A 17,778-nucleotide genomic window follows, 5' to 3' on the forward strand; every position below is an offset into this window, starting at 1 on the left:
AATCCAAAACCTTGTAGATCTTGAAGCTTAAGAGCAAGTATCACAAGTGTAATACCTCTAATGGCTCACAAACACACTTAGCAAGAAGATGAGTTATGAGAAGGAGGAAGAAGCTCTAAATTTCAGTTATAACTCTCTAGGGTTTCATGGTGGCCGAAAATCATAGGTGAAAGGGTCTTTATATAGTGACTTGACTTAGAGAAAAAGCTAGGGTTATGATAAGGAAACCCTAATTGCTTTGCTTAAGGACCAAGCAAACCTTAAACTTTCATAAGATAGCCTTTGGCTGAAAATTCTAGAGCCTCTCTAGAAGATTTTCGTCCAAGCCTCTTAGGAGGGTTCTAGGGATTCTTCCTTAACTATCAATAAATTACCAAACAACCCTTACACTTTTAATTAATACAATTAATCCCAAAATTAATTCCAAATTAATTTCTGATTAACTTTTAATTAATAATATGATTTCTAAATAATATATTATTTTCATAATATTAATAAATCATTTATTTCAATTTATTAATCAAATTAATAAATTCTTTCTCTTTCTCAATTAATCATCCTGTCTAGTTGCTAATGTGAAGGCAACCTAAAAGGACTATGCTACTATTAATTCAAATACATAGTAAATATAGTTATGGGCTTAGACACCTAATTCAACTCCAACAAGGCCCAAACCAAAAAACCCAAAATTTAACATATTGGGGAGTACGTCCAACGTACCAGAAGTGTACGCCCCATGTACTCACCCTCTAAGCACAAAGTACAAGTCCTTAAAGATTGAAACTCCATTTACGTTGAGCGTACTTCTGAGTATGCCCAACGTACTTATCAGGGGCCAAAAATTCGCATTAATCTCTTGTTGGGTTAAGTCAAAGGCATCCAACCACTCCTCTTAACCCTAAATGATGTCTTAAACCATAAAGTTGAAACCTTCAAACCTTTGCATGGCTAAAGAGGGCTAAATCTCCAAAATCCTTCCTTTTACAACATTCAAAACCACTTAACTCTTCCATGGTGCTAAGGAAATGATTAAGCAAGCATTTTCATGGCTCAATACACTTCAAGACCTCAAAAGGGACAATTAATTTGCTTTGGAGTACTCCATACTCACATAGATCCAAACTTTGGGACAAAAGCTCATGAAATTATGCCATAACAAGATATATGAATAAAAGTCATCAAGTTTGAAGCTTTATACCTTGAGAAGATAGATCATGATGCACAAAGCCTGGATCCACATGCTCCAAGCAATCCCACACTTCTCCAAGAATCTCCTTCTTCTTCCATGAGCATCAAAAAGCATGAAATACCACCAAGAACTCAAGAACCACACCAATGGAGGCTAGGGTTTCATTTCTAGGGTTTAGGGGGATGGAGGCTGAAGATAATAGGGTTTCGTGGTGAGTTAAGGTACTTAAATAGGGTCCAAGACCCTAGATTAGGGTTTTGGTCTGACTGTAGTACACTCAAAGTACTTCTGGTGTGCCCAACGTACTTTCTTAAGGCCCCACGATCATTTCCCTTAGTACGACCAATGTACACCAATGTACGCCCCGCATACTGGCCTTTACACTAGTACACCATGTGTACACTTATGTACTCCCCGTGTACTCGGTTAACCCTAAATTCCCTAAACTTACGAAGACTATAACTTATTCGTTATAAGTCCGTTTTTGATGATCCTTATATATACAAAAAGGTAACGAGAAGCTCTACACTTCTATCAACTCATCCTCGCCTTAAAACTTTTCGAACAAAAATCCAAAATTCATAAAAGACCCGACTACCTCTTTACGGTTATATCCTTGGGCTCCAACTCATAAACCGAATTTCCATATCATCTATCCTGCCTTATCCACACCCAACTGTGTATAAATCCCCTTTTTTTCAAAGGCCCTAAGCTTTATGATAATCGGTCTTCGGGTCGTGACCCCGCATTAGGAAATGATTCGGAACAGGGTGTTACAATTCATAAGATACAAAATATTTTGAAAATAAACCATTTGTAAGAGACCAAAATGAATAACAAGTGACACCGTTGAAATAATAGCCTTTTGATCCTCCATCAAATCAATGGTATTCGATTACCTGAGGTTGAGGATGTATAAATCTTCAATTCAATAGTGAAAGTTCATACTTTCTTAATATCTTGTAACAAAATATTAGGTCTTTTACGTTGTGGCCTTGTAGCTTGTGAATATGGAGTTTTAGAGACTTGATTTCATTTAATAGAAATTCTCTCTCAGCATCCCACCGTTGTTCCTCCCCATTCGACCGATGCTCCACCCTCATCAATCGTTGTTCTTCCCAAAGCCATCTGGTTTCTTCCCCTTCGTATTCTGAATAAACCGTTAATGATTTCTGCCGTGAAGGAAGATAAGTAAAGCTAAGATAAAATTGGGCATCCAATATCTGTAATGGAACACACAATCTACGACGATGGTCAACTGATTTGCATACAAGACTAGAGATGAAGGCGTAGGCGATTGAAATCAATATTAGGGATTTTGTTGGGCACCACCGGTAGTGGTAGAAGATACCCAAAATAGATACGACACACAAAACCTAAATAGGAGATGATATTAGTGTTTACAGTGGGAAGCACAACATGTGGAAGAGACAAATTGGAGAATAATGACGATGAGTGAAAAAAATTTTGGCTCAAAACCAGACAGTATTCGAGCCACAACTAAACTGGAAAAGTCGTGGCTCCAAACTTGTATTGTTCATAAGCCAAATACTCAGTAAGACTATATGTAATATATGAATCATGCACCATCATACATATTTGGCGATTTTTTTAGTAAAAATTCAATTGTTGTATCGTTTGAAGATGCACTGTCAACCGTCATATGCTAATAACGTTCTTAATTTATATCCATGTATGCAACCTAATAACTCAAGGGCTATATCCTCACCCTTTTTAATTGGTCTAAAATCAATAAGTTTTTTATATATACCCCACTCATCATCTACAAAATATGTCGTGACAGTCATGTAAATCACTCGTTGACACGAGGATGTGAAAATGTGTGGTTAAATGATCCACGTGGGATTATTTAAGTAAGCAGACAATCTGTTTCTTTCTTCAATGTAGTACTTTGAAACGTGTCTACTAACTTTAGGCTATCCAAAATGGAGCCTCAAGTCACACGTGAGTTCCTATGTGGCACACTAAGCCACTCGTGAACATCGCCCTAGGCTCCGATGGGTTGGATGTGGAGTGGTCATGGAGACAAAGGAAGATGTTGCATTTGATTTGCTAAACCATTTTGACCGTTTCTTCTTATTTTGTGATTGGCTAAGCATTATTATTTTTATTTAATCTCATGAAAAAACAAAAATAATAAATAAATAAATAATGTGGAGTGCTAATTATTTTCAACGACTACCGATTTGATAGTGAGCTTGTTGTGACACTGAATTGACAACACTTTTCTGATGGGTTGGTGGTGACCACTCCCTTAACCTTATGTAATGAAAGCAAACTAACATTCACATTTAAAGCATTTATATACTAAATACAAATTTCTTTCTCAGCAAATTAATATATATATATATATATATATATATATATATATATATATATATATATATATTAAAGATATGAATGTTAGGAATAGTAAAGTTATCATTTTTTGGCAGAATTGGTCCCTGCACTTTGCTCCTCATTCTTTACCTATTTTGACATTTTTGGTCATTGCAATCAATATTTTTACACTTTTTAGGAACCTTTTAATATTTAAAGTTTGACCACAAAACTTTAACGGTTTGACAACTTTGACCCATTTTCTAAAAATTTGCTAATTCACACCCCTTCAATTCTTTAGCCGTTTTGACACTTTTGATCCTTGCAGCTAAAACTTTTACATTTTTTCATAAAAAAATGAAAAAAACGGTCTGGAACAAAGTTCGGGCTTTTCATCCTTTCACTTTCTACGTCTGTTATATTTATCGATTTGGAAACAATATTGAAAGCTTCTGGCCCCCGCGTAGCGGGGGTGACCTTTCTAGTTTAAATGATACTTTACCCACAATAAACAAGTTTAATAAAACATTTTGATTGTATTTTCATCACATCCATATGCTTACATTTCCCTTTCCATTAGCTTTTTTCCTAAATTGTAACGTAGTGTGTTTTTCATAGCTATTTTGTTTTCCTAATTTTTATCACAAATAGCAAAATATTTTTTTTAAGCTTGAAGTTCCGTTTTTTACTAGATTGGCTTTATAAACCACATAGCAAACTTGCATTTTTCATTATTTCACGTAACTCCATCCTTTTTATCTGTGTAAAACGTCAAAGCATATCCATCTTTTTTTGTTCGTTTGTTCAACCAACAAAGATATCATCATCCTAAACAACATACTTCCATTAAACTTAAATGTTACAACTTATTACAAAACAAATTATAAACTTTATCTACATTCTACAATAGCATGAATTATGTACCGTAGCCCAATAAATATATACAAAATAACATCATCATCTTGATGTATAGTAGCCCAAAAATTATATATAAACAACACCAAAAATCCGTACATATCCGAGAAAATATGACATAAATGCCTAAATGGATTCACAATGGAAAGTAGTCAAGTAGCCCAAAAATCAATAATGTCCATAGCCCAAAGGGAATATACAAATAACGCCGAAAACTAATGTATTTGAACAATTGGTATACAACAAGTATCTAATACTACGTATATTATTTTGCATAACAAGTTTATTATACACTTAGCAGAACTTTGTATACTAAAGTAATAGAACATATCATCCATAGGGAACCATTTTTCCATGGATTTTCGGTTTTCTTCTTAATCATTAAGAATGGGTGAAGGCTTAATTGTTTGTTGAAGACACTTGATTTTTGAGTGATATTTTGATGCAGATTAATTGTGATTTTTCTTTGTGTGTGTGGGGGTGATTAGCCTTGGATCAATTGTCGACATCAAAAAGAATAAAGGAATGGAGGTTTTTTTTTCAGGATCAGTAGAAGGATGGCCGGGATTAACTGATTTTTTTGGAGTCCCACCGGGTTACCCGGTTCGGTTCGGTTAAAAACCAAAAATGAGTTTAATCCTCATATTTGTAGCTAAGGGTACTACTGAAGATGCACAATGTATAAATATCTTAATGCGTAAAGTACAACTTTAATCCCCAAACTTTGTATAATCCGTTACTTGCAACCATTGTATTTTGTAAAATGATATTTATCATCCGTTTACTTTTTAAAATATCATTTTTATCTTTCAAACTTAATCTTTTTAAAATTTTACTTTTATCCATTTGTTTTTCATTTATAATAAGTAACAAAAACACATAAAATAATCGCGTATTAAATTACTAGTTAAACCCATATAGTGGTCCCGGTTTGGTTCCAATGGGTTTGATTTTTCAAGCTCACTCCTAATTATCACGTTGCTAATCGGGTGTACATATAGAATCGCCATTAAAAAGTATAAAAATTCAAAATAATTTACTATAATAAATGAATATCAATTTTGCCACATGTCAATCTCTTATAAGTTTTGACATTTGTTATTTTGTGATATTTTTAAAATAAAATAAAATCCACATGTCAATTTCTAGATTTTTCAATTTTTAAAATTATAATATTTACATGTATATATGTAAAGTATTAAATATAATAAATATGATAATAAATTGCAATTAATATGTTTTTTATTCTTTATTTCAAAATTTTATTTTAAAAAATATTTATTATTTACATTTTGATTTTTTTAATCAATCCGTGTATTACACGGTTTTACACCTAATAATAATAATAATTTGTTACGTGCATTTTTGGGTTGGAACTCGATTTGATTCGATGCTAAAAACCAGCCATCATTATGACTAGTATAAAGTGTCTACGTCAACGTGGATGTATATCAGGTCATGACCCCACGAGCTCAGATTCCTTTTGACTGTCTGTTATCTTCCTCCTCTCATGTTAATTTGTCATCTCTCTAACCTTCACCGCTCCTAAATCTCATCGCCGGCTGGATTCCATGGCTTCCGTCATTGAAGCTGGTTGGACGGTATATTCACTCCTCTTAACCTTCAACTAATTCTCTGCCTTTTGATTTATGTTTACTTGTTTTTTTGCCCTAATTTGATCTCATTGACGGATGATTCTTATTACTTTTTCCCGATGCATTACTTCATACGACATTCTATTGCTAGGATACACGAATCTCTTAATTCAATGGAGCATCGAGTTTTAGGTTTACGAGTTAGAACCTGTGATATTGTTTAACTGATAAAACGATGCATTGGTTTCGATTGGTACATTGTAGAGAAAGAAATTTTGGATTATCGATTTCAATTTCATGTTAATGAACTGTTCTTCGCAAATGCATTGTGAATTTACTATTCCTATGGCGTACGTACTCCAGATTCTGTACACGATGCGTTGTTATGTGTACTGATTCAAATCGGTGTATGGAAGATTATACCGTGACGTGAACTTTAACATAGAACACACAGGTCAATGAACGGATGCAATCATGCAAGGCAGATGACCTGAAATTGATCTACATTATAGAGAAACGGGTTTAAAGTAGTAGCTGATTAAAATTATGATCAAACTGAAGGGATATAGTCCCACCATTTGCAAATTTTGGTGTACAAGTGGTTTATGATAATCACATAGTCTGGACATGAGAATTTTAGCAGATCATCATGGAAGATAGTTCTATTTGTTGACCTATCCCTTTTTTTTTTTTTTTGCAGTACTTGATTACTCATTTCAGTGACTTTCAGCTGGCTTGTGTTGGTAGCTTTATTCTTCATGAACTTGTCTTCTTCTTGTCGGGACTTCCTTTCATATACATAGAAAGAGCAGGATGGCTCAGAAAGTACAAAATTCAGGTTAATTTCACTATGGATTACTCTAATAAGTTGTTACCTCTATTGCTAATCTCTGTTTGTTATACTTATAACTTATAAGTGAAAGTTTCTGCTATTTATTTGTACATGTTACCTACATGATTCAATGTGACTTGACATTTTTGTTTGAAGGCCAAGAATAACAGCAGTGAAGCTCAAGAGAAATGTATTACTCGGCTACTGTTTTATCATTTTTGTGTGAACCTTCCTGTGATGCTTGCTTCCTATCCTGTATTCAGATTCATGGGAATGAGAAGTAGTCTTCCTCTGCCGTCCTGGTATTTACAGGTTCTTTATATTATATATACCACTTTATTTGTAGATCAATAGTGGTATGGTATGCAGTATGCACCCCAGATCAACTACATCCCCTATGTTTCAAAAATAATCCAATTTTACCCTTCCTTTTTGAATTTTTCATCTACTGTGCAGGAAAGTTATGTCGACTCAGATTCTATTCTACTTCATTGTGGAAGATTTCATATTTTACTGGGGACATAGAATTTTACACACGAAATGGCTCTACAAGCACATCCACAGTGTCCATCATGAGTACGTGACGTGAGATTCTGTTTTTTTACATTTTTTATGGTGGAAATGAGGAGTGGGCATTCACGTCATTTTCACAAATGAGAGATCAAAACGAGTCCTTGCAGTACATTCTGTTTTGTTGTGTTGTTATTAATTAATTAATAGATTTGTGTAATTTGACAGGTATGCAACACCTTTTGGATTGACATCTGAATATGCACATCCAGCTGAAATATTATTCCTTGGATTTGCTACAATTTTCGGTCCTGCCATCACAGGGCCTCATTTGATAACTCTTTGGTTATGGATGGTAGTGAGAGTTCTTGAGACAGTTGAAGCACATTGTGGTTACCATTTCCCATGGAGCCCTTCAAACTTTCTCCCTTTATATGGAGGGTTAGCACTTCCCACTCAACTTAAAATTCACCATTTTGCTTTCTCAAGTTATCTAATTTTTTTTTTTCTCAGTTCTGATTTTCATGATTATCATCACCGACTGATTTACACCAAGTCAGGCAACTACTCGTCTACTTTTGTTTACATGGACTGGTAAAGATATTATTAAAATTATTTTAACTTTAAAAGTATTTATGTATGTTTAAATTATTTTGTAATTTTATTTCTCAAAAAAAAAAAAAAAATTGTCAGGATATTTGGTACAGACCATGGGTACAGAAAACTCAAGGCTTTGAAAACTGAAGAAGAGGTAGCTGAGTTTAAAGAGAATTAAATTAAAATAAAGGTAATCCCTTTTATATTGTCTGTGATTTCTTCGTTACTGATGTAGAATCAGTTTAAACTTTTTCTATGATGAGTGTACTAGTTTCTTTAATTTCGTATGTAATGTTCTTAATATGGCTATGAGGTTTTTTGTTAATTGCTTAGACTATTAGACGTGACACATTGGTTCATTTGATTTGATTAGATTCTGGATGATTGGGTCAAATAAATAAAACGCTAATGAACATAAGGTCATTAATATAATTTTAAAAACTGTCTCAAATCCAAGTTGATAATATCCCTAATCAAGTCAGATAACTAAATCAAAATAAAAATGAAGGTTAATTTTGGTTGAACTTTAAACAAAATATAAAATCCCCCCCCCCCCCCCCCCCCCAAAAAAAAAAAAAAAATTAAAAAAAATCACCAAGTCATTTCATATTTCATGCAAGGCCTAAGCTTGATCGTTGTAGAATTCTCTTTCTCCACTTGTATTATGTCACAGCATTCTCTTCTGCTTCCCTCCTGTAAACAAACATAAAAAAAAAAAATAATCAACAAGAAAATTAAAAAAACATATATACCACATTTCTTTTTGTAATAAAATCTAAATATCAAACTCACAGTAACAAGTCTCTTCACTGGTGAGATCACGAGAATCTTATCCACATAATCCGCTGAGTGATTTCCATTAACCAAGCAAGGCAGCAACCGCCGTGGCAACCTCCGAACATAGGTTGTCACCACCTCCCTCCGCCATCCTCCACCGCCGGATTCTTCCACGGAATAAAAGTAAAAAACATGAGGGATTTCACAAGGGTCCTGGCTAAGACCTCTAGTATTCACCATGAAAGCAGGCCAACCTCCTTTCTCCCACTCCTCAAACGTTTGAAGGGGTAACTGCAAAAAACACGACGGGAGAGTTTTTTCATAAATATGCACCGAGTATCCCCACGACAAAGAAAAGGTCCAGTTTTTCGGGTGGTGGTAGCAAATGCTTTGTTGGAGTAGCCTTGACTGGTCGGTTTTTGCTGATGTCATCAAATGGTTTAACGATTGTTGGCGGTCTGTGGCGGGGAAGAGCGGCTCTACGGCGTCAAGGTGGTGGAGGGACACCAAAGGAGTTTGTGGGTGTGCTGAAAGAAGACCTGAAATGTCCCCACGTAGATCAATCTGCAAATACAAAAATCCTTTATTTGTTCCTTTAATTTTCTCAAACATGCTGTCATGTTTGCAAATATTTTTTAACATCAATGTGTGAAGATTTTATTAAATTTTATAAGGAAGTTTACCTGATGAAAACCCTTTTCTTGAGTAAGTGAAACCCCGAAATCAGCTATACAAGATCGCAAAATATGGTCACTAGTATGAAGATATTGATATTTGTTTAAACAAACATCTAAGTTCTTAGCCAAAGCCTCAGCGAGAGGGTAACTCAAAGCAAATCCGGCCCCACCAAAACCCATATCAAACGAAAACCAAGTATTAGATAAGATACTTTCCGAATTCGTGCCTATATAATAGTAACCCTCGTGATCATATTTCTTTAACACGTTCAACAAATTCTCCAAAAAGAAAATGGTGTCGTCATCTGCCATCACATACCATCTTACATTTTTGTTCTCTGCCTTAAATGTCCCCTGGATCACTCGTGCCATTCTGATAGTGTATGGCGTGCCCTTGTGATCACCGGAGACACGTACAGGCGGAGAGGTGGGAGGCCAGGGGAGGTGTTCGATAGGGGTTTCATCTAGGAAGAGGAAGCCACGGGTTACATTTGGGCGCCACCAGGATTCGATATAGTGTTTCTTCGTGTGCCAAGTTTTTACGGTACCCGTAATACCGAATACAACATGGGAGATGTTAGTAGGGGTAGTTTGGGTATTCTTGAAATAATTGAGATTGAAATTGGGTATCAAGATTTGGGTCGTTTGGGAACAAGGATTGATGGAGAAAATCAAGATCAAGATTATGGAGAGGAATAGTGAGATTATGACCATGGATTTGCATACTCTTCTTGTTCTTGATAACTTATGGATTTGTGTCAACATTTCAAATTATTTCAAAGTGGATTGGATCTTGAAGTAAATTGTGTGTATAAGGCTGTTGAGAATTTTTTATTAACACTTTAAGGTGTTGATTTTTCATGAAAAATGTGCAATGCTTTTTTCTTTTAACATGTTTTTATGGCAACATTTTCCATGCCCATGGTTATTTATTTATGTGTTCATGTCATGAAAAGCTAGTAAAGACGATTGTTTTGGAAGGATTGAATCAAATACTAAAGTGGTCCATGACAATTGACAGAAATAAAATTCTGGTTATTAATAATGCCTTTAATCGAAGTAGATAACTAAACATATATAAACATGAAGATGAATTTTGGTTGAATTTTAACAAAATATAAAAGTCAATAAATTCAACCAATCAGTTCATATTTCATGCAAGGTCTAAGCTTGATCGTTGTAGAATTCCCTTTTTCCACTTGTATTATGTCACAACATTCTCTTCTGCTTCCTTCCTGTAATTAAACAAACATAAAATCAATTAATGAAAAAGAAAATGAAAAAACTTTTTTTAACCAATTATTACTTTTGTAATAAATCCAAAATACCAAACTCAGTAACTCACTGTAACATGTCTCTTCACTGGCGAGATCACGTGAATCATATCCAAATAATCCGCAGAGTGATTCCCATTCGCCAAGCAAGGCGACAACCGCCGAGGCAGTCTCCTAACATAGGTTTTCACCACCTCCCTCCGCCATCCTCCACCAGATTCCTCCACGGAATGAAAGTAAAAAACATGAGGGATTTCACACGGGTCACTGCTAAGACCTCTAGTGTTCATCATGAAAGCAGGCTTAGCTCCTTTTTGCCACTCCCCAAATGTCTGAAGTGGTACCTGTAAAAAACTTGATGGGAGGGTTTTCTCGTAAATATGCACAGAGTAGCCCCACGACAAAGAGAAGCTCCAATTTTTTGGGTGGTGGTAACCAATGCTTTGTTGGAGTATCCTTGACTGGTCGATTTTTGCTGATGTCATCAAATGGTTTAGGGATTGTTGGCGGTTCATGGCGGGGAAGAGCGGCTCTACGGCATCAAGGTGGTGGAGGGACACCAATGGAGTTTGTGGGTGTGCCGAAAGAAGGCCTGATATGTCCCCATGCATATCGATCTGCACAAAAAAACAATTTAATAAAATTAGATAAATGAGTTTTCCATTAACCCTTTAACTTTTTACAGATTTGGCTTCTTTTTTTAATTTACTTCCATTTCTCCAAGTAAAACTGTCTTTTTCTCAAATATTTTTTGTAAGAGGAGGAAATAATAAATAATCAAGGTTTTAGGCTATCTTTGGCAAACTCACATTATAGTTGAAACTAGTTGATATAAATGTTGGTTGGTAAAAGCTAACAGAGAACATAAAATGACATGTAGAAAAATAATTTTTTTATAATTAATAAATATATATATTTAAAGGATTTAAAAAAGTCTCGAGAAACTGTTGAAACATTAGTAGTTTTTTCAAAAACTAATTTATAAGATGCTTTTTGGTTTGTCAAATATTATAATTAAAAAAATCCTGAAAATTAAATTAGTTTATAAGACAATGTGACGTGCTAAATATCACTTTAGTTTGTGTCTTCTTTTTTTCTTTGTAAATAATAGTGGGTCCAAACTTGATACACGGAATTCATTTATGAAGAAATTTACCTGATGAAAACCTTTTTCTTGAGTAAGTGAAACCCCAAAATCAGACACACAAGATTGCAAAATATGATCACTCCCATGAAGTTTTCCGTACTTATTTAAACAAACATCTAAGTTCTTAGCCAACGCCTCAGCTAGAGGGTAACTTAAAGCAAATCCCGCACCACCAAAACCCATATTGAACGAAAATAAACTATTAGATATGATACTTTCTGAATTCACACCGATATAATAGTAACCCTCATAATCATATTTCTTTAACATATTCACCAAGTTCTCCAAAAAGAAAATGGTATCATCATCTGCCATCACATACCACCTGACACTACTGTTCTTTGCATTAAATGTTTCACGGATCAATCGTGCCATTCTTATAGTGTATGGGATGCCTTTGTGATTACTAGATACACGTACAGGCGGAGAAGTGGGAGGCCAGGGGAGGTGTTGGATAGGGGCTTCATCTAGGAAGAGGAAGCCACAGGTTACATTTGGGTGCCACCATGATTCGACATAGTGCTTCCTTGTCTGCCACATTTTTATTGTGCCCCCGATACCAAATACAATATCGGAGATGTTGGTAGGGGTAGTTTGGGAATTTTTATAATAATTTAGGTTGAAATTGGGTACCAAGATTTGGGTTGTGTGGTAACAAGGATTAATGGAGAAGATCAAGATGAAGATTATGGAGAGGGATAATGAAATTATGACAATGGATTTGCATACTCTTCTTGTTCTTGATTTCTTATGGATTTGTGTCGACATTTTAAATGAAAAATAATGAACAAGTGAATTGGATCTTGGTGTAATTTGTGTTTATAAGTTTCTTGAAATGCTTTTTATTAACACTTTAAGGTGTTGATTAATCATGTGAATGTGCAAACGCTTCTTTCTTTTTAACATATTTATATGGAAACATTTTCCATGCCATGGTTAATTATTTGTGTTCATGACTTCATGTCATGAAAAGCCATAAATCGGCATAAATTTTGGGTATCTGTCATTGTAGCTAATGTCTTAACGTGTGTGCTTTCTTGGGTTTTATACTTTTTTGTATTCTAACTCCATACAGCAAGTTCACTTTTTAGTCGTGATCTTTAATTTAAAAAACAATACCAAGTGAGCGGTTATGATCATCTTGTGTGTTTGTTTGTTTTCTTAATGTTACCTTAATATCAGATGTAAATGAATATGGTTACATTGTTTACTCACAATTCAAGGTTTTTTTTTTTTTTTTTTTTTTTTTTTTTTTTTTTTTTAATTAAAGTAAATCTCTTGTAATTAATTCCATTACGTTTTAAAATAATTCTTTAAAATAATATTATGGCAAAAAGGTACAAGATTAATCAATCAAATCATGATGCTTTAGCAGCAGATGAAATCATGAAAATGTGGTATGCAGACATACAAGTCATGCTTAAAGGAGGCACCGTAGAATGGTTGGTGTGAACATTTGATACCAAGTCACGTTATCCACAAGGTTATGTAATTATTCTTCTGTTTAAAAATAAATATAAGATTTTTACTTGGAAATTGGGAAAAGTTTCTTAAATTTTGGTTTTTATTTTTGTCCTTTTCTGTACATATTGTAAGTTTGTACTCAATTTGCATTTTGGCCGCTCATCTTTTAAATTACTCAAAAGATCAACAAACAAATTTTTAGGTTCTTTTTACACAATTATGATGAATTTCAACCGGGTAAAATTAGACGACATCCTATATGGCGTCTTAAAAAAAAAGAAGTGACATATTAAACAAAGTATCAATACTGTTAACAATTAACCTTGAGAGCTGAATGACTAATATATTGGTATTTTCCGTCTTAAAACTGAATAAATATATATTGGTACTCTGAAAAAAAAATATACGAGATGAACAAAAACAAAACAAAAGGATACAAGTGAATAAGTTGATGCTCGAGCTAGTTAATTAAACCAGCATTCGACCATCGAAGATTCAACTACAATTCACATATACATTTAACATAAAGAAATGGTCTCAGTCATCAACATAAATGGTCTCCTGCTGAAACACGCCCCCAAAGATCTTCCTTTTTTCAGCTTTCGGCTCTTTAGGCTGCACCCGTGGCTCCTTTCTAGCCGCAGCTTTCTTAACCACGGCTTGTTTTGGAGCCAAAGCCCGAGCCTTGGCTTGTCCTCTAACTGTTGCAATCTGCACTTTTGGTAGCTGAATGTTGTTCTTCTTAACCGCTGATGCGAACCCTGAGCTCAGTTTATCCCATGACATGGCTAACCCTGGTGCACCATTTTGATCCTCCGAGGTTTCTTCTTCTTTTTCTTCTTTTTCAGGTTCCTGGGTCACGGATTTGAATCGATCCATGAGTTCTGTGAATGATTTTCGGGCTGCTGTTGTCGCCTTCTCTTGAACATCTTCTGCTAAACTCGGTGTTGCAGTTGCAGCCTCCTCTTTTGCTTCCAATTTTTTCACCTCTTTTTCTTCAACTTCCTCCGCTTTTGCTTTTGCTTCTGCATAAGCTTTTCGTCTACCATCCTCCGGAATTGCACTAAAAGTAAAAGGGCCAAATATGTAAATACACAACTCGTACTTTAAATTATATAATACTTGACTTATTATATTCACAGCATTACCTGAAAAGTTCACTCACTGACTTCGCAGCTGCATTGGGACTTGTAGCCACTTCCACAACCTAACACCAAAAATAACTCAGTCTTTTCACATAAAGACTTAATAACTAAGTTTGAATAACTTTTTTCACCTTATTTTCTGCTACTTCTGTGTTGGAAAAGACATCTGCTATCAACGATGCAATCCGTGACTTCGATACCTACAGTTTCCAGGAAAAAAATCCAGTCAGATATGAACAAATCCGACCTGAATCGAATGTGATTTCAACTCTCCCAAATTGTTTTCTAACTAATCTTTCCAAACATCTAAGACTACTCAAATCAAAGAAACAATGGCATACATTACATTACATTACTTTGTAGTCGTTTTCTGCAGTGATCCCTTCGGCATTCACAACAACATTGTATGAACTCTCCAAACTATAATCATCGGTTAGTTTGGTCTTGATCAGGGTGTACTTCACATCGGTTGCAATCAAACCATCTAGAAACTCTTTCAATGTCAACGGCTGTGATTTTGTGAAAAGATTGTTGAAAAAGGATGAGATCCCGTCTAATACGTTGTTTGTTGAGGTGGATTCAGGGGCAGTGTCGTAAATTATGGCCACATGGCTGACACCGGCTAATTGTGCAGCTTGAATGAATTCAAGAGCTTCTGATGTGGTGACCTCTGTTGTTGGACCGTTTTCAAATGGACCGATTGTGACTACAGCTTTGCTGGCGTTCCCAATTGCCTTTGCTATGGCTTCAGGGTCTTGGAAGGTGGATTCGACTGCATTCAGACGTTTGGATTCTTCTAAGGAGATGACCTGAGTTTGTAAATATCCCAAGAAGAAAGTTATATACTAAGCCAATAACTTCGTATCTCATGACCATCTTATTATCTGGTTTTGGTTTTCAAGGTGGTTATTGCAATTAGAAGAGATTAGAACAGATAATTGGTTGCTTAGAGAAGTAATTTTACATTTACCCAATCGATTTCTTCAAATCTAACTAGTTTACATTGAAAACTAACTATTTCTGCTTCAAAATGGGATGAAGATGAAGCTAACCTTGTAATTTACGGCCAAACGAGCCAAATCCTGGGCAGCGCTGAGCTCCGGCACGCCAGCCCTAACACTAAAACCTTCCCGGAGCAGAGTCTGAGCAATGCTAATTCCGGCCTGTCCAGTAGCTCCAGCAACAAACACCGTATTCGGATCCTTACGTCTACCAAACAAAGAACCCGAGGATGACGGATTACTCACAACTGGAATCAACGATTTCATATCGGAAACCTTCCCGAAGTCGAAATTGAACCGAAATCGATTCTCGGTTTCACCTTCTCCGGCAGAAGATACATCGGATTTCTTCGCACATACGATTAATCTCCTAGGGTTTTTGAGTGAAGCGAGACTGGTGTGAGGTGTAGTGGCAAGGAGAAATGAGTTAGAGCTAAGAGCCGGAGCCATGATTGAAAGCAAATGTCGGTTGACTCTCTACCTCTGACTCTTTTGAGTGGGATTTGGGGGTGTGATTGAATCCATTCAGTGTGTGAAAACCGCCATTAGAGGCAGAGCTTTGACACTGCGTGTATGTGTGTGGACATATTGGGTGGGTGGATGATCTTGTTTGAATGTTATCTGGATGATGAGGTATAAATGAGGTATCCAATCGTATTGTGCCACGTCTCAGATATTATCGGTTTATCCATTTTAGGTGACCAGTCGTTATGACTAGAAATACTCCCGCGAAAAAACGCCACTAACGCATGATCATTGTTCGAGATGACTCTACTTGTGGAACAAATGATTTTGAGGGTTTAAACGTTTTAGTTGGTTTTCTAATTTTATTAATAATGAATTAATATGACTTAACTAGAAAACGCAACATGGACCATCAAAGTTCCAAACTACAACCAATTTTGATTTATGAAATTTGATCCAACTAGGTCTGGGGGAGGGGTTGAGTTCGGAATAGAGAGCACCATGTGAAGGAAATTCTCGTGAATGGCAAAGATCATATGGTATTTCGATCGCAACGAAAATCTAGGGTTAGATGTGATCTAGGGTTGGGACCAAGATTACATTATGACGTCCGAGTTAGAGGGTGCAAACTCAAGAGAGTAATAAGAGTGATTTAAGAGTGAGAATGAGAGAACAAGATTGCTTGCTAATACCTCTAATGGGTGGTATTTATAATGTTGTTGTGGAAGACAATGTCTTTCCATTCACACAAGATACAATATGTTTTTGAAGGTTTTGCTTGATATGCCTTTCTCTTCATAATGGTTGGAGCACGATTTGGTAATGGTAAAAGTTGGCATTACGATAAAGATTGCGAGTCTGGAGTTGAGTTCTTGCAGCCGGTCCTAGGTCAATAATTTGAATTGTGTTACAACTCGATTGGTCGGTGAGATACACTATTAGGTCCCCCTAATATGGGGTTTGTAGAAGAGCATGCTCGGCTACAAGTTTCGAACTTATTAGATCCGGTTGTGGATACTAGCGTGTATGTCATGATGGTAGTTTGTAACATCCTAAAATTTAAATGTACACTTGTACAAATAAATGTATGAGAATGGATTAATAAGCACATAATGAAATAAAGGGAATACAAGTGGATGTTAAAACTCAAAATGGTCAAACGGACCATGTTTTATATTAAGTGGATGTGCTTCAATGAGTTATACACTGAGCATTTAAGACGTACCATGTTTCATATAATGAGGGTGTGCTTCAATGGGTTATACACTAATCACTAAAGGAAGTTCAAGTGGAGGTTAATGTTGGATTAGTGTCTAAGCCCGTAACTATATTTGGTATGTACTTGACCTGGTTGTGCATGGTCCTTTTGGGTTGCCTTCACCAAAGCAATTTGACAAGGTAATTTGATGAGAAAGAGAAAGAGAGAGAGAGAGAGAGAGAGAGAGGATAATATGATTTATTAATATATTATAAGAATAATATATTAAAGGAGAAATCATATTTATTTAGTTAGTATTAGTCATAAATTAATTAGGAATTAATTTGGTGACTAAAAGAGATTAATTAAATAAAGGGGCATAAACTGTCAAATGTATGATAGTTGAGTTTTGGGCTGGGAAACCTAATGGACTAAGGGGGAACGAAATTATGATGAAGGATCATCATATTTTCGTCCAAGGCCCTGTTCCAGAAGGTTCCTTGGGCTGCTTGGTGACTAAGTTGTCCATTAGGGTTTAGACTGAAACCCTAGCAGCCTACATTATCAATAAGACCCCTAGCCTTCAATTTTCATCCACTTGCTTCCCAAGAGAAACCGTAGGCTGAAATTAAGCATCGTCCCTCCTCTCTTA

General features: G+C 35.5%; 4 protein-coding genes across 4 annotated transcripts; 1 reads left to right on the plus strand and 3 right to left on the minus strand.

Annotated features, from left to right (window-relative positions):
- Positions 1-5,887: 5,887 nt before the first annotated feature.
- LOC145055241 (methylsterol monooxygenase 2-2-like) lies at positions 5,888-8,303 on the plus strand. Its single transcript, XM_079003539.1, has 7 exons — positions 5,888-6,045; positions 6,740-6,877; positions 7,028-7,173; positions 7,328-7,447; positions 7,610-7,822; positions 7,895-7,975; positions 8,075-8,303. Exons 1-7 carry the CDS (start codon positions 6,016-6,018, stop codon positions 8,154-8,156), a joined length of 810 nt encoding a protein of 269 aa, XP_078859665.1. The 5' UTR covers positions 5,888-6,015; the 3' UTR covers positions 8,157-8,303.
- An 84-nt stretch (positions 8,304-8,387) lies between these two features.
- Positions 8,388-10,244, minus strand: LOC145055240 (uncharacterized). The gene is made up of 3 exons (XM_079003538.1): positions 9,439-10,244; positions 8,771-9,319; positions 8,388-8,671 (listed from the first exon to the last, which is right to left on the minus strand). Exons 1-3 carry the CDS (start codon positions 10,195-10,197, stop codon positions 8,570-8,572), a joined length of 1,410 nt encoding a protein of 469 aa, XP_078859664.1. The 5' UTR covers positions 10,198-10,244; the 3' UTR covers positions 8,388-8,569.
- Positions 10,245-11,775: 1,531 nt separating this feature from the next.
- LOC145051000 (uncharacterized) lies at positions 11,776-12,228 on the minus strand. The gene has a single exon (XM_078999162.1). It carries the CDS (start codon positions 12,226-12,228, stop codon positions 11,776-11,778), a length of 453 nt encoding a protein of 150 aa, XP_078855288.1.
- A 1,450-nt stretch (positions 12,229-13,678) lies between these two features.
- PTAC16 (plastid transcriptionally active 16) lies at positions 13,679-16,064 on the minus strand. The gene is made up of 5 exons (XM_079003541.1): positions 15,515-16,064; positions 14,819-15,271; positions 14,594-14,662; positions 14,466-14,524; positions 13,679-14,380 (listed from the first exon to the last, which is right to left on the minus strand). The coding sequence occupies exons 1-5, from the start codon at positions 15,911-15,913 to the stop codon at positions 13,855-13,857; spliced, it is 1,506 nt and encodes a 501-aa protein (XP_078859667.1). The 5' UTR covers positions 15,914-16,064; the 3' UTR covers positions 13,679-13,854.
- Between the last annotated feature and the right edge of the window lie 1,714 nt (positions 16,065-17,778).

The sequence above is a fragment of the Lactuca serriola genome, chromosome 5, assembly GCF_051521515.1.
Source record: "Lactuca serriola cultivar US96UC23 chromosome 5, Lser_US96UC23_V15, whole genome shotgun sequence".
In the NCBI taxonomy this organism is placed as follows: Eukaryota; Viridiplantae; Streptophyta; class Magnoliopsida; order Asterales; family Asteraceae; genus Lactuca; species Lactuca serriola.